Source organism: Ovis aries, chromosome 4, assembly GCF_016772045.2.
Source record: "Ovis aries strain OAR_USU_Benz2616 breed Rambouillet chromosome 4, ARS-UI_Ramb_v3.0, whole genome shotgun sequence".
NCBI classification, from domain to species: Eukaryota; Metazoa; Chordata; class Mammalia; order Artiodactyla; family Bovidae; genus Ovis; species Ovis aries.
The window spans coordinates 34,554,752-34,572,020 of record NC_056057.1 but is presented as its reverse complement, the minus strand read 5'-3'; the positions used below and the strand labels follow the sequence as shown (position 1 = coordinate 34,572,020).

The 17,269-nt window shown below is 49.8% G+C and overlaps 1 protein-coding gene across 7 annotated transcripts in view; it reads right to left on the bottom strand.

Annotated features, from left to right (window-relative positions):
• TMEM243 (transmembrane protein 243) overlaps nucleotides 1-17,028 on the bottom strand; it is a 33,982-nt gene extending 16,954 nt beyond the window's left edge. For 2 of the 7 annotated variants that reach the window (XR_009600471.1, XM_027968531.3), the window contains exons 1-2: nucleotides 16,840-17,028; nucleotides 16,038-16,311 (exon numbers count right to left, since the gene is read on the bottom strand). Coding sequence is in view for 2 of the 7 variants with exons in the window: in XM_027968531.3 (XP_027824332.1) it covers nucleotides 16,038-16,115 (78 nt within the window). In the remaining 5 variants the exon portion in view is untranslated. Of the gene's footprint in view, nucleotides 1-2,029; nucleotides 2,182-2,270; nucleotides 2,346-16,037; nucleotides 16,316-16,839 lie in introns of all 7 variants that reach the window. The other 5 variants (XR_009600472.1, XR_009600475.1, XR_009600473.1 and 2 more) reach the window with 5 other exon arrangements.
• Nucleotides 17,029-17,269: the final 241 nt, after the last annotated feature.

Here is a 17,269-nt window from a genome sequence, read left to right as displayed (position 1 = left end):
TCTACTTTTCACAGAAACGGCAGTGTAGCATGTAACTGCTGGTCTAGACAAAGATTGTTGGTTAGTCACTCAGTTGTATCCAACTCTGTGACCTCATGGACTATAGCCTGCCAGTTTCCTCTATCCATGGGATTCTCCAGGCAAGAATACTGGAGGGGTTGCCATTCCCTTCTCCAGGGGATCTTCTCAACCCAGGGATCCAACCCACATCTTCTGCACTGGCAGGCAGATTCTTTAAATCTGAGCCACCAGGGAATTCCTAGACAAAAATAGCAAGTTGCAAAAAACTAGCCTATTAGCAAAGTACAACAGTACTCCAGTAAAGTGTTTATCTTTCAGGAATGAAGATTTCCTCATAACTGATTGTTTTAGATTGGTGAACTTAACCATAGAAGCCTAACTGGTTTCAGTCATTCATGAAAATCCATCTAAACTTTAATGACTACTTCCCTATTTACCTTCTAGACAATCTACTGTCTAGAATCCCAGCTCATCTTCATGAATATCAGGTATTCAGTCGTTAAAATTCAGTCTCTGGGACTCAATGGACATGAGTTTGAGCAAACTTGGGAGATGGAGAAGGACAGGGAAACTTGGTGTGCTGCAGTCCATGGTGTTGCAAAGAGTCGGACACAACCGACTGACAACAACTAGGACTCCCAAGATGGGACAAAGTATTTAGAATATGGCACAACTATTTCTCACAGTCTCCTTTCTCCAAGCCAAGGTCTTGGCTTCAGGCCTTCGGCTATTGAAGTAACCTTGAATGCAGGCCAAAGAAACGGCAGAGTTAGCTTTGGAAGACCTCCCACTTCAGTCTAAACTCTTGCTATGCAGAGTGCTCTGGCCCTGCAGCACTGGTCTCACATGAGAGCCTGTAAGAAATGTGGAATCTCAGGCCTTGCCCCAGACCTACTGAATCAGAATCTGCATTTTAACAAGAGCCTCACATGATCTGTGTGCACAGCTGTAAAGTTTAGAATCTAAACCATTTTGAACGTTGGTAAGTTCAGATCTTAGGGTAGAGACCCTCCCTAGGCCCAGAGATGATTTTTCAGGACTTTAGCAGCTCCCCCTACCCCTCCCAGTCTCCAAAGATAGAACAATAGAGAATAAGTAAATTGCCCTTAATTAGCATTTCAAAGGGCAGTGTTAGGGCTAATATGTTCCAAGTCAGAACAGAGTGCATGGAGAAAAGGGAGTATTACATTTAAATTTGCTGTTTATGGAGTGAATTGCAATTCAGGTTATCTCCATATCAAAAGCTAGTATCTATTAACTCAGCTACTCTTAATTCTCACAAAAACTAGCTCTGTCTCTTCCTGTTTTATTATTGCTGTATTTCCATCTAACAAAACCTTTCTCCCTACCAGATCTTTACACTTTATACTGTTACTTATTTCCACTCCCCAAGAAAGTTCAGCAGGATCAGAATCAGCCCTGATCTTTACCCACAGAGATAGGACAGGTTGTCTTCCCTTCCCTCAGGGGCTTCCCTCATGGCTCAGGCAGTAAAGACTCCGCCTGCAGTGCCAGAGAACTGGGTTCAGTCCCTGGGTTGGGAAGATCCCCTGGAGGAGGGCATGGCAACCTCCTGCAGTATTTTGCCTAGAGAATCCCCATGGACAGAGAAGTCTGGCGGGCTACAGTCCATGGGGCAGAGTCGGACACAACTGAGCGACCCAGCACAGCCCTTCCTCAGACATCTGCTCAGCAACAGGCCAAGAGTCTGTCTTAACTCATGTATGAATTTACGCGGACACAAACGTAACAACATACAAACATACATAGTTTAGTTTTGACTGGGACTCTGCATATATTGGGCTTCCCTGGTGTCTCAGTGGTAACGCAGGAGACAGGTTAGATCTCTGGGTCAGGAAGATCCCTTGGAGAAGGAAATGGCAACCCACTCCAGTATTCTTGCCTGGAGAATTACATGGGCAGAGGAGCCTGGCAGACTACAGTCTCGGGTTGCTACAGAGTCGGATTAAGTTTAGTGACTAAACAACTGTGTATCTGCATATATTACCTCTTGTGTGCTCAGTCGTGTCAGACTCTTTGCAGACCCAAGGACTGTAGCCACCAGGCTCCTCTGCCGAAGGAATTCTCGCAGCAAAAATCCTGGAGTACGTCACCATGCCCTCCTCCAGGGAATCTTCCTAACCCAGATATTGAAATCTCCTGCATTGGCAAGCGGATTCTTTACCACTGAGCCACCAGGGAAACCCATATTCCCTCTTAAGTCATTTATTTATTCACTTAAACATTACCTCAGTTATCTCAATAAAGCTGGAAAAAAAGTATCTTCTATGTCATAGCTCAGGATGAAGGGACTCCACAGAGACCTGGGGAGAGCAAACGTCATGACAGGGAAGAAGCTGGGCTGCGATGCACAGGTGGAGATGGCAGCCCAAGTCCAAAAGAGGCACATCTTCCTTTGAAATAATGAAGGCGAGAAAGATTGCTGTGGCTGCAGTGTCTGTACCTGGGGTGAGAGAAGGTAGCTCTGTGCAGCAGTAAGGAATACGCTATCTCCATTTACCAGTGGGGAACTGGGTTTAATCAAACCTATTTGCCCAAGGTCATACAGCCAGGTAGTGGAGAAAGTCTCCTCCCCAAAGCTCTGCAAAATGCAAGGCTAACAAGCAATTCAAAAGGTCTAAGAATGCTTAGACATGTATGTGGTGGCCCTGAAATTAGAGTTGAGACCAATGTTCTCATCTCACTGGCTAGCCAGATGGCTTCAAAAGGACCCCTCAACCCCTTTGGGTCTATCAAGTGAGAGGACTGGGGTGATATCTGGTCCTTTCCAGTGTTAACCATTTATGGTTCTGAATCATCAGCTTTAGACAGTACTCAGGCCAGAGAAGGCCTATCCCTCAGCAATCAAAAAGCACAGGAGCCCCCTAGATTCCTTGGTCAGTCATTAGCCAGCATCTTGATACAAAACACAGAACCCCAAATTCACTTCAAGTGCTCAGGTTCTGGGAACATCCCAAATTACCAAAAACCAGCCTTTGTCCTCAGCAACCCAAAACATCCTGCTCAGAATGCTGACAGGTAAAATCATGCTTCCATTGCCACAGTCATTTTCGCTTTGCTTTATTCCAAAATGGAGCTGAAGCCTGTGCTATCTTAGCAAAACCATAACCGATTCGAGCAACAATAAAAAAGTAAGGCAAAATTTCTAAAGGGATTTGGGGAGCAGAAAGAAGGAGTCAAAGGATTTATGAGAAAAAAAGTCTGACTATGGGACTTCCCTGGTGGTCCCGTGGTTAGGACCCCAAGCTCTCACTGCCAAGGGCCCAGGTTCAATTCCTAGAAGGGGATCTAAGATTCCACAAGTCAAGTGGCACAGCCAAAATACATAAATCTGACTGAAGAAAACTTTTCTAAGTTCAAATGTTAGTTCTAAGATTCCAAGCAGCCAAGAAAGAAGTCCAGTGGATTTCAAAGCACTCACTGATGACAGTAAGCGCACTGCACGATGAGAAGAGGCACGCTTCTCCTGGGTCTAAGGAGAGTGCTGCAGGGGTACCCAGACGCAGAAAGCACATCTACTTCATACATGATCATTTCTCTTATTGACACGTAAAAATAGCTGAAGGCATAATGGCCCCAGAAGAGTGAGCTGCGGGGTAAGAAGTGGGACGGCTGAAATGCCACACACCCAATTTAACTGCTCTTCCTTCACAGCTCAACTCAAACATCGCCTCCACTGTAACTCCCATCCAGACAGCTTCCTCGGGCACCCCTCAAGATGGGAGCTGTCCCTGCCTCAGGTCTCCCGGGTCACGTGGTCCACATGTGACACTTTTGTATTTATTGCCTGTCACCTCCTCCATTAGGACTGGCAGTTTATTAACCATGGGGAAGGTAGCCTCGAGCCTGGCGCACTGCCGGCCAGTGCCCTGTGAATGATGCTTAAAAAACAGAATCATCAACACAAGTGGCTGATGGCATTTTCCTTAGAGCCTCTCACCAGGAGAGGCCACTCAGCTGGGGCCTGACTCATCAGAAACCCCAGCTTCCAGTCGCTGCTGTAGGACAGACACAGCCGCACCATAGAAGCCACAGGCTGGCCCTGCAGCCCACAAGGTCAGGCTCTCCCCAGCTACGGGGACCGAACCCTCATGCTGACTCCCAGGCCAGCTGTCGGCGACCCCATGGAAATGCCAGGAGTGAGCTTCGGGCACCTCCAGGTCCAGGCTTCCTAAGCCTGAGGATAAAAGCCTGGCCACTCATCTGCCAGAGCAGCATGGCCCTGGTTTCAGAGGCACGACAGCAACTCCTGCCCAGGAACTGGTCCACATGCCATGCTCCCTCGCACTCCCGGGGAGAAGCCACAGAAAGCCCCTTGAGGGCAAGGAAAACCCTGGATGGACAATGCCAGAACATTCCCTGACATCTGGAAGGAGGGGGTGGAGGAAGGGGGAGGCTAAGAATCCCACTCCCACTTCTGTGTCACTTCCTCCTTTGCGACTACCCAAGTCCTCCTCAGACATCACCACAGGTGGCCCTGCAGACCCCACCCCTCCCCAGGTGCGCTCCAGCTCCATCTTCACCCCTCACACCCACTGAAACCTGTTCCAAGTGAGCCAACCTGGACACAGGAAGTTCTCATGAGCCCCGGATCTCCCCTGCAGCCTCTGCCCTTCAACTTTCTACCCAACAGAGCCTGTGCCACCCACATACTCCTCCCAGGTTCACTGGGCCAGGAAGAAGGCAGGACAGGGCACGCCCTGCTTCCCAAGCTGGAGAGAGAAGGCAGTCTCAGCAATATCCTCTGCTATGTTCTGAATGTTTGTGTCCCCCTGAAATTCACAGGTTGAAATCCTAATGGCTAATGTGGCAACAGGAGGAGGTGGGGCCTCTGTGAGGTACATAAGTCACGAGGGTTGAGCCCTCATGAATGGGACTGCATGCGTCCTAAGTCGCTTCAGTCGTGTGTGACTCGGCGACCTCGTGGACTGTAGCCAGCCAGACTCCTCTGTCCATGGGATTTCCAGGCAAGAATACTGGAACGGGTTGCCATTTCCTCCTCCAGTGGGTCTTCCTGACCCAGGGATCGAACTCCTGTGTCCTGCATCTCCTGCGTTGGCAGGCGGATTCTTTACCACGGAGCCATCTGGGAAGCAGATAGACTGAAGCATCCTCTATTTTTAAGATGCATGTCCCTGGCAGTCTCACGCCAACTTCTTCTCTTCCTCTTCACAATTATTTTAGCACCTGCTCTGCCAAATCCCTCTTCTCCAACCCTCTCCTCCACTGCCCCTGAGCCTAGTCTTCATCTGCATCCACTAACTAGATCACTCCCAGTGTGTCACCAAAGCCCTGACTGGACCATGCAGTCGGTAGTTTGAGCATCCAGAGCCCCCCTGCTCTCGATGCTTTGACAATCCAGTCCTGAATCCACCCTCAACCCCCACCCCCCAATCACTTCCAGGCTCCGGGGCTAAGCCTTGCTATGGAGACTTTCAACAATCCTACCTGTAACTGTTTACTCGTCTGTCTTCTCCTCCACGCTGTAAGGCCTGGGAGGCTGAGGGCCATGTCCCCCTTGTTCACGGCCAGGCTCTGGCCCGCTACCCATGGCTGACTTCCAGCTCCATGGTGCCCTCTCCAAACTGTGCACCCCTCCGTGGTCCAGTGCCCACCCAGAGGTGGGAGCAGCTCTAACTCAGACCAAGCTAAGCCATGTGGCTGTGGGAGCTGCCATCACCCAGGGTGGAGAGAACGTTCTCTAACTGTACAAAAGTGCCACTGCACCAGTGGACAGGGATGCAGGTCATTTCCCTTTTATATATTCCTAGCATATATGAGATATTCAAATATTAGCTGAAAGAACAAACTAACTGGTTTACTACAAGTTCACAGCTGGGCCTTCGCTGATTTTCACGGCCTTTCATTTTGGGTTGATTGTCCCTGTCTCTCCAGGAACTGGTTTGACGCTCCACCTCATCTCAGATTTACCATCTCACTCTTGAAGCCTGTCCATCAGCAGAGATCCTTATAAACTAAAAGACGCCAAGAGAAAGAGGACCCCCCCGTTCCTCCAGCCTGAGGAGGACTAGGGGGCAGCTGGCTCCTCTGCCAACCCCGGTCTTATTAGTTACCTCTGTCCTTCTCTCTGGGCTGAATCTCTCCCTTGTGGAGTCCACCTCTGGCCCCCAAATCTCAACTCCTCCAACATGGGAAGAATCTTCTGTCAATCCTTCTCTCCATTCTGATGTTCAGCATCCATTCTCTACCCTTTTTACAAGCTAAGTGTGAGGAAGTCAGGAAGGAATTAAAACAGGGTAAGGGAAGAGTGACCAGGGTGGAGCTGAGGGGCTATTTTTAAAAGAGCAGGTCAAGGAATCCTGTTTGAGCAGGGACCTTTTTAAGGAAAAGGAACAAGACACCCAAGGATCTAGGAGACATGTACTGCAAATAAGGCAGTATAGCACTTGTAGGGGCCCTGAAGCAGGTGTGAGCTTGGAAACTGGCAGAAAACTAAGAAGGCTAAGATGGCTGAAGCCAAATAAGGAGAAGAAGGGAAGAACAAGGACTTGTAGAGCGCCTTTCTCTCCTCCGTGTAGTACACATGCTCCGTAAGAAAAGATACACTCTCGGGACTTCCCTGGTGGCCCAGGGGTTAAGAAGCTGCCTGCCAATACAGAGGATGCAGATTCAGTCCCTAGTCAGGGAACTAAGATCCCACGTGCCGTAGGGCAACTAAGGCCACGTGCCACAACTACTAAGCCTATGCACCACAGCCAAGACCCTGTGCAGCGAAAAATTTAAAAAAAAGAAAAGATACACTGTAGCACACAGCACACTCCCTGGGACATAGTATGCACACAACTAACTGTTGTATCAAAGCATACATTACACGCGCACACTGGACCACTCAACCACTGACAGCCTCCAGAAGCAAAGTGTGCCTCATATAGCAACTCCAAGTTCTTAGAGTCTGCTCACAATGGGACACTCAGCTCCCTCCCCTTTCTGGCATGTTCCTGCTCCCACCCCTTCAACCCGGCTGGACCTCCTGCTTGGGATTCCCAGTCACCTCCTCCTGTCAAATCTGACTCAGGTTCCTGGGCCTAAGAATCGAAAGTCCTTTGTCCTGATGCCCCCAGTATAATAAACATCCCCTTCTTCCATGCTCCCTGGAACTCTGTGCCTCCTGTCATTACAGGGCTCCACCCCACGTCAGTCCTCCTAGCTCACGAGACTCTCAGGTCCCGGAAGAGCGATCATCTTTGCTTGTGAGGGAGACAGGAGAAAGGCAATCCAGTCATCACGCATCAAACACACCAGGAGCCCACACTTCCTCTCACTGTCAACTGGGACAGGGATTCAGGCCCGTGGGCCGTATCCTGCAATTCCGCGTGCAAAGGTTTACATTTCTCATCACAGCTCAGTATCCTGATACCAGAAACAAAAGGCCAATTCTCAGAAATGATCTGCCTTTTCTTCTTCCAAGTCGCAGTAGAAAACATCTCGTCAGGAAAGCTGTGGCAGTTGCCCAGTCAGAAGCCCCAGGGGCAGCCATGTAGGGACAGAGACGCTGAGAGAACCTGACATGTGGGAGGAGCTTTGGGTTTGGTGGAAGCAAGAAAAGTCAGGCCCTGCCGGTGGGTCTCCTCGGAGCCCCCAGAGCTGCGTGGTCCTGAGGAGACAGGAGCAACCCCCAAAGCTGTGGCCAGAGGCAACCAGCATCCCTGGTGTGAAGCCAGGGGCTAGATGGCCTCCCCAGATAACTCTGGGAAATGGGGAGCTCCGATCACGGGGGCTGCTGTCCCCAGGCTTCAGAGCACGGGCAGGGGCACGTGAGGAAAGTGTATGAGACTCACACACACCCACAGTCACCAACTTTCATGCTCTGAGCCCCGTCTCAAACACACCAGGGCCTCCGCAGCTGCCTCTAGCTCTGAATGCCCACTTCTGCCTCAGGCCCTTCTAGAGAAAGCAGACATTATGGACGCCTTGAAACATGTCCCCTATTTCACAGATTCACATTCTGAAGCCTCTTTCACTTGTGAATATTTCTGTGATACCCTTCCTGCCAGATTCTCCTCCTCACGGTGAGGCATACTTGAAATATATTATTTTCATTGAAGCATCACTTAGGGAAATGAGATCACAGTAAAAATAGAAAACAAACCTACTCCACATGTTTAGGGGACAAAATGATCCCTAGCGCTGGTACCATAGGAAGTGCTGCTGCTGCTGCTAAGTCGCTTCAGTCGAGTCCGACTCTGTGCTAAAAAACAGTAGAAGAGAAAAAAAGTATCTAGCACTTCCTATCTAGTGCTAGGTCCTTCTTTTTCTTTCTTCTTCTTCTGTTTTTTCAGCCTCACCACACAGCATGCAGGATCTTATTTCCCAGATCACTGATGGAACCTGTGCCCCACCCCCCCAAGAATTGGAAGCATGGAGTCCAAACCACTGGACCACCAAGGAAGTCCCAGAAATGCCAGGTCTTTATGTGCTCTGACCTTCAGAACTGGGAGACCAAGAACAAGGGCTAGGACGTCAGGATCAGGACAGACCCAATATCTGTGCTTTCCCCTGCCACATGCCTGCCTATGATCTCAGGTACATCATGGAACACTGAAGCCAAAGTTTCCATATTTGTACAACAGTCTAACATGTGGGGAATCCCATAAAGATTCAGATATATTACAGTAAAGCCCTAGAACAGAGTGACATTTATAAAAGTTAGTAAATGGCTGCTCACATGCTATTAGTATTATTTCCACCACGTCTAATGGGCTGTCATTCACCAATGGGATTAGGTCCTCAGAGATGAGTGCGAGTTGAGTGGGCCTCAGAGCCTGGCCCCTCTTTCAAGAGCAGCCTAATTTCAAATGCATTTCATCATCCCCACCGGGACACTTAAGTTTGTCAACCCAAGTGTCTCCATGGCAGCCTGAAAAACGTGGTCGATATGGGTGCTCCGTCATTCAGTCACGTCCAACTCTTTGCGACCCCGTGGACTATATAGCCTGACAGGCTCCTCTGTCCATGGAATTTTCCAGGGAAGAATACTGTAATGGGTTGCCATTTCCTGCTGCAAGGGATCTTCCAGGCCCAGGAATCAAACCCACGTCTTGTGTGTCTCCTGCATTGGCAGGTGGGTTCTTTACCACTGAGCCACCAGGGAAGCCCCATGGTCCTTAGACCTACACACAAACTATGGACTGAACCTAAGGGGAAAAAAGGCTAATTTAGTAGACCCAGTCTGTTACCGCAGAGCTGCGAAAACCTTGTCTACGGAAGGAAAAACACAAGCAAACCACCAGCTTCTGAGAGACCAGGCCTCAGTGTAAGTTTTTATACAGTACTGTATTATGGTTATGGGCTCTTTGCTGAAGCTCAGCAATGAGAGGAGAGAGTGATGCCCTTAACTGCACAAAAGCCTGTTGGTATGCAGCACCCCAGGTTTCTGAACACCAGCCCCCCACCTTCCGCTGATAGTTCAGGAGGTCCCAAGAAAGTAGGTTACTTTTTGGTGATGCTAGGTACTCACTTCACTTAAAGCTTAACATACCTAAGAACATAACAAGAAGCAGACATAGATACAGAGAACAAACTAGCGCTTACCAGTGGGGAAAGGGAAGGAAGGAGGGCAAGACAGGAGTAGGGGATGAAGAGGCACAAACTACTAGGTATAAAATAAGGGATATAGTGTAAAACATGGGGAATATAGCAAATATTTTACAGTTACTATTAATGGAATATAACCTTTAAAACTATAAATTTCAGGACTTCCCTAGTGGTCCAGTGGCTAAGACTCCACACCCCAATGCAGGGGGGGGCCAGGGCTCCAACTCTGATCAGAGAACTAGATCCTATATGTTGCAACTAAGACCTCGCACAGCCAAATAAATAAGTTAATATTAAAAATAAAAAATAAAAATAATAAAAACTGTAAATCTCTCTATTGCATACCTGCAACTCACATAATATTACACATCAACTATACTTCAACAACAACAAAAACTACATAAAATCCAGAACTAGGTAAGGCATTGTGCCAAGTGCTAAAAAGGCTGGAGAAATAAAGCAATTGGCTGCTACCCTCAAGGAGAGTAGACTCTGACCGGGAAGGCAAGGCTTATATGAACCCCTCACAGCACAAGCTGTGAAGGCATCTCTGACCACCAGGCTCGTAGGAGAGAGGCATGGATGTAGGCTGGGCAGAAACGATGGGAAATCAGACTAACCAGGATTCAGGTATTTGGAGACGAGAGCGTGCAACAGAAAGTAGAAGAGCATTTACCGAGAGCAGGAAGGCAACTCATGCACAGAAAGAGGCCCAGGGAGAGGGGTCAGCCCAGACTGGGCATCACAGAACACAGTTAAGACCAGGGCTGTCAGCCTCCTTGTGCACCAGCATCCTTGGAAGAGCTTTCTCAACATACAATCACCTGAGCCCATCCCTCAGAAACTTCCCAGTCCTGGCATCTATCACCTGGAATTGTCTCTCTAACACAAGAAATGGCAACTAAAAGTGGTTTGGCAGGCTGGGTGAGAGCCACAGGGACAACAGATCTGTCCTGGGAGAGACTAGCTCCACTTTGAGGGAGAATCAGGGTGTGCTCAGAGACTCACCGGGAGGGAGGCTGTGTCAAAGGCAAGAGTCGAGAGGCTCTTGGGCAGGGGGAGGGGCGGCAGGCAGACCCAACACTCCCAACCACAGCTTTGTCCTTAAGGAAGCAGCAACCCTCACCCCCACCCCACAAAAGGCAAGAAGTAGCACTTAACACAATTATTTGCAAAGTCAAATGCTCCAAGTCGGAACTGTCTGAATTCGACTAAAGGTCATCAAAAGACCTGTTTTTCACTTTTTGGTTTTTGACTTCTTTTGCAGGGAAGGGAGGTAAGGATTCAGGAATATGCAATAGAACATGAAACTTACTGCCCTTGGTACCAAAGATCTGAGCCTTGGGACCCACTAACTTGCTCCCTGCATGGAGAGACCCTCCATATTATGAGTCCAGCATGTGCGCCCTCCTCCAGTGTCGCTCACTCTTCTTACATCACATCCAAGTAGGAACAAAGGGACAGAATGGTCACCACCCTTCTTAGAGGATGAATCATTTATTATTAGTGAAACCAACAGAAGAGGCTGGTCCAGGAACTGGCTCTCACTGCATTCCATGGAGGGACTGCAGCTAATTTCAGTAATATACTTTACCTCTATACATCTAAAATACTGTCACGGCAGTACGTACTCAATATGAAAAGTGGAGAGATTTTTACACCTTTTTTTTGTACTAAGCCTTTGTAATCCAGTGTGTATTTGCACGTACCCCTCCCTTCCCCCCTGCCACCCTCCCACCCTGGCCCACTGCACTGGCTGTGGGAGGCGGGTTTACCTTCCACCCCAGACAGAACCATCCTCCTTCTTCCCCTAGGTTCACCAATTCACTGGCTAAAATTGATTTCGGATGATTCTGCAGCCAGCTAGCAAATCAGGAAATCAACATCAACTCACAAGCCCTGAGGATAACTCAAAGCATTTCATTACCCAGACAGAAAGATGGCCCAAAGGAAACGTTTACAGGCAGCTGTGGGCAAGAGAGGGACAAATATCTCCAGGGTATAGTTCATACTAGGAAGGGAGGAACAAGGAACAGATTCCTAGAGTGACATTTCCTGAAGGGAGTTCTGTAGACACTCCGTTCAAATCTGCTGTGAGTGGGGAGGCATGCAGGGTAAGGCTCCAGTAAGGCACTGATTGTGCCAATAGTAAGAGGTCAGCCACCAAAAGAGCACTACGTACCATCCCCCTTCTCCAGCTAGACTCTCAGTGAAAATGAGCACATTAAAGGTTCTGACAAGTCCCACAGTAAAGAGCAATGTTTCACAAACATGACTATGGAACTACCATGACTAAAAATTCACTTGCTTTAGAACTGCACTGTCTGAAGTACCAGCTCTGTGTGATTACTGAGCACCTGAAACGCAGCTAGTCTGAACTGAGATGGGTTCTAAGTGAAAATGCCCACTGGATTACAAAGGCTTAGTACAAAAAAAAAAAAAAAAAGATGTAAAAATCTCTCCACTTTACATATTGAGTATGTACTGAAATGACAGTATTTCAGATGTATGGAAATGAAGTCTATTACTGAAATTAACTGCATCTGTTTACACTTTTAAAATACATGGCTATTAGGGCATTTAAAATCTCATACATGCTTCACCTTATATTTCTATTGGGGTAGTGCTCAAAATTCAGAAAATACTAAGCAAGAGCACATGCTCTGAAACCTCAGACACATCATATTATCATATCATTTGTGCCACATTTGTCTTTTCCCTGAAAGAGATGTACTGCATCCCAGAACTGGGGATGAAATAAAAACAGATGAGAAATGCACCTGGATATTCAGAGCGGGGTGGGTAAGACAGCCCACCTAGCAATATAAAATTCCAAAGGTATCAAGGCATGAGTCTCTCTGCTTTTGTCTATTATCCTTTAGACACTTATGTAACAACAGAGAACTATTTTGCTTTGCCATTCACTATAAGGCTGTATCTATAAAGTTATTGCTAAACATGCTAACAATTGAATAAATCCAGGGTTTGGTAACTGAAAACAGTACGTAAAGACAGAAGTCCCTTTAGGGACTGCCCATGCGGGCACTGCTCCAGACCTGCTGGGTCGTGTATTTCTTGTTCTACGGCAGATTCTAGTATCTTTCACTTACTCCATGACTTTGGGCATATAAATTCACCTATGTCCTGTGAAAGGGCCAAGTCTGTGAATGCCCACAGTGGTTCCTGGAGCATGTGACCCAGACTGCGAAAGTCAACATTTACTGTCTTAGTCAACTCGTGAAACATCGCCAGAGGAGAACCAGTTGTGTGACTGACACATAGCCTGCTTTGTAGTTCAGCTTCCCCGCTTGTGAAAGGAGTGACAACATCCATCACACAAAGGAACTGGGGCAGCAAACAAGGTGATGCTGGACGCAGAGCACACTGCCTGGCACGGAGGAGATACCACGTCCCTCCTGACTGTGGTGGGCTTCGGTGGGCTTCGGCCATCTTGGCCACAGAGCTGGAGACTGGACCTCAACCTCTGGTCCTTTCCAGACTTAAAAGTGAGAGCCTATCTGTGGTCAGTCATTAAAAGGCAATGAAGAGGGCTAAAAGCTCAGAAGATCTGTCAGACTAGGACAGGAAGTGGGCTTTCCCCTTTCGGGATTTTTTACTCAAAGGCAACAGTCCATTAATGAATTGGCTGTTGTGTCCAGTTTCCAGGGAATCGCTGGGAGCAAACTCACACAGCAGCCATCAACGGTTTCCCAAGGTCCTCAGGAAGCCACCTGGCTCCGGCAGTGACTGTCCTCCACGGGAATGGCCCCACTGTAACACGTCCTGTCCTCTCACTACTGAGGTCCCATCCTGTGCCCTGCTCACTCACGTCCCAAATAAATCATTTGCTGTCATTAAAGATGGATGCCTCTTCTTCCTCAGATAGGACAACTTATATGAAACATGATGTTTCATATCCTAAGACCAAAGTCTCTCTCCTTTCTCCATTCTGTTTAATTTCTGTATGTCCAATCACCCTGTCAGCCCTACAGAAGAAACTAAAGGGAGGAATTCTGAGAGATCTGGAAATATATATTACTCATAATTTTTTTTTTCCTCCGAGTAGCTGATCCTACTGTTATGAGGTCTAAAACCGCCTAAGTAATGCTGGGAGTATACACTCTTGGATTGAATAAATCTGTGATAAACAGAGATATATTTGGAACAGTCAAATTCTTGGATGGATTTCAAATGGATCATAGGCAATAGGGAAACTTACAGTCATTGACTACTTAGGCCCAAGTGAGTTGGGAAACATCAGTATTTCTAAGTGTCCCTATAAATCAATAAGTCCCTTATCGATTCATGTACATCAGCATTAAAGGGCTAAAGGAGGTCAGAGGTCTGCATCACCAGAACCCCACAATCCCTTGTGCACCAAGGTACGTGGAGGAGAGACTGAACCTCTGCATTCTCAGGCCAGCTGGGCAGCCACTGGGTAGTCCAGTGGCTAAGACTGTGTGCTCCCAATGCAGGGGATCTAGGTTTGATCCCTTGTCAGGAAACTAGATCCCACATGCCCAACCAACTAAGAGTTTACATGCCTCAACTAAGGATCCTGTGAGCTTCAACTAAGACCCCGCACAGCCAAATAAACAAATATTTTTATAAAAAGGCAGGGGGTTGGGGGGACAATATGATCTCTTCAAGCAGTCAGCTGCCTCTGCTCTCCAGGCCCCAAATCCTCTTCAGTCAACTCCCAATGTAGGAGCCCTCATATCTGAAAGCTGCTGCTACTGCTAAGTCGCTTCAGTCATGTCCAACTCTGTGCAACCCAAAAGACGGCAGCCCACCAGGCTCCCCCATCCCTGGGATTCTCTAGGCAAGAATACTGGAGTGGGTTGCCATTTCCTTCTCCAGTGCATGAAAGTGAAAAGTCAAAGTGAAGTCGCTCAATCGTGTCAGACTCTTCGTGACCCCATGGACTGCAGCCTACCAGGCTCCTCCATCCATGGGATTTTCCAGGCAAGAGTACTGGAGTGGGGTGCCATTGCCTTCTCCATATCTGAAAGCTGAAGACTACCAAATGCTCAGAATGGAGAATCTATCCTCTAAGATCTTCCCAAGCTTCTCAAAGGGACCACTTTCTCCCCTGTCCCCCAGTATGCCCCCTCTATGCCCTGTCATAGCACAGATCCAGCTGCCTCACGTGTGCTTACATATTTCCCCCATCTACTTGGATTCCTTGGACCCCACCCCCCACCCCCACCCCCCAGGCCTATCACAATCCTGTTAGCAGATAGGAATTCCATGGCAATTCCAATGGTTGACTCCTCAGTGATTAGAGAGAGCCTGAGTTCAATGCCTGGTCAGGGAACTAAGATCACACAAGCCATTTGGCCAAAAATAAAAGAAAAGAAAAAAAATATTAGCAGAAATAGGAATACCTACTGGATTCTGGGATTATGCAAAAGCCACACAATAAACAAGAAGCATCTTCCTATACATCAAGCTTAAAACATTTTCTTGTAAAGACACTTTGAAAAGAGAAAGCAAAATCCACAGGGAGGTAAAAAAAAAAAAACAACAACAACGAAGTAGTGGTCTCCTGGCAGACTGGAACCTTCCAAATTCAGGGTCATGCCCCAGGTTGTCGGCTGGACAAGCTTTCTGTCCTTTCTGCTAAAGAGGTGCCTGCCTAAGCGGAGAAACCCAGGAAGCTCTGGACTCCATATGTGCCCTACTTTCTGTGAAAGGCTGAGAGTACTTTGTCAGGGGTCAAAGATCACCAGCGTCACTTTCTAACTAAAAAAACAAAACAAAACAAAACAAAAACAGGCTAATCTTGCCCAAACAACTCACAAATTTAATGCTGGGGACAGGAAAAGAGCTCTCTTCAATTACTGGCCCAGGACATCACAGGATTAAGCTTGTAAGAGAACACTGTATTTTTAAAAGCCTGAAATAAGGCACTAGAACGTGTACGGGTCTGAGACCCTTTGATCACTTCCTGGAATAGAGCCCCATCAAAGGAACCCTAATTTCATGCCTCTTCTCTTTTTCTCTGCTTGGCTGCCTCAGCAGTAAACCCTTAAGGGCTCTAGAGAAACACAAATCAGAAGCGCCACTCTTGGGCCCTTACGGAAGCCTCAGAAGCCTGTTGAAAGTCAGCACGCCAGGTGGACCAGCGGATGTGCAAACACCCTGACCACCCGGCTGGGAGGCGAGGCAGGGAGCGGGCTTCCGCACTCCCGTTTAGGGCCCCTAACAGCCCAGAACTTTCTGAACTTTTCTCCACCCTCAGTCTTCAAAGGCTCTTGGCCAACCCCGTCCCAAAGAGGGAGCCGAGGGGCAAGGCAACTATCCTGAGAGGGATGAAGGGGGATCTTGCTGCAAGTGCCCTGCAGGGGCCGCAGAAGGACCCAGCAGGGCTCCGGGTCCAAGGGGCGGGGAGTTGCACAGAGACGCCACTCAGGCCCCGCGTCCGGGGCCGCACTCACCTTGGCAGACGTCTCTCCGAACAGAGGTCTGTTGTCCAGGCCACTTGTGCCGTAGGTCCTGGTGGAAAAATCCTCCATTTTAGGGTTTCTTCACTGTCCCCGAGCCAGCATTGCCTCCTGGAGTCCCGGGTCTACGAGTCGCGGCGCCGCGGGTCACAGAGCGCTCATCGCCGATGCCCGGGGAGGCCGGAGTCCCGGCGGCGGGGGTGCGCGCTCAGACTCGCGGGACGAGGCCGCTCTGCCCGAGCCTCGCTCCCTTCCTCATCGTGAGCAGCTGCCTCGGGAAGTGAAAGGAAACAACACCGCCTGGCCGCCCCGCCCGGCCGCGCCCGCTTCCCCCAATCTCAGCGCCCCGGGCCGCCCGGCCGTCTCCGCAGGTCGCGATGCAAATCGGCTTGGCCGGGGCTCCCCGCTTCCCCGCCCTCGCCGCTCCGCTCCGTGCCGCGACCATTTCCCGAGCTTTCTAAATGTTCTGGTGAGCACGGATCCCTCCATGCTCGAAGGCGGGGAAAAGTTTTCCCGGGAGAAGGCATTACCGGCCCTCCGCACCGCTCCGCCCCTCTCGCCCCCGCGGCCAGCGGCCGGAGGAGTGAAGCAGCGTGAGCAAAGCCCGGCGCGCCGCCCGCCCCTCCCGCGGCGCTGCGGGATCAGGTCGCGGCCGCGCCGAGCAGCTCGGGTCCCCGCTCGGGTGCTGCCGGCACCCGCGGGCCAGCGCGCTCTCGCGGCGGAAGAAGGGGATCCTGCCTCGGCCCCGCACCGACGGGCCGCCCTCCCGGGGCCGCCCCGCGCCCGCAGGCCAAACCTCGGCGTCTCCAGACGCGCGCACGCTCGGGAGTCCTGGCTCCACTGGAGAGACCGTGTCCGGGTCCACGCCGGTGCGGGGGTGCGGTGCCGGGCGTCGGGGGAGAGAGAGAGACCTTCCGCGCGGGCTGCGGAGTGTGCTGCGCGGCGGGTCCCCGGTCCCCTCCCACGGCCGGGACCCGCGGCCACTGTCGCAAACCGACTCGGCCCGCCCAGGCCGCGTCACGGCCGAGGCCGCCAATCCCGCACGCCGGGGCGCCGCATTGGCTACGGAGCTTTATTTCTAGAGGTGCCAGTTTATTCCCCGCGAGGCAGCGGATCTCCCGGCTCCCCGCTTTCTCTGGCTCCTAGTAATTAGCGCTTGCGCGACCCGCGTGGGCAGAGCACATCTCGGGAAGATAGCCTCGCACTGGGCTGAAACTTATTAAAAA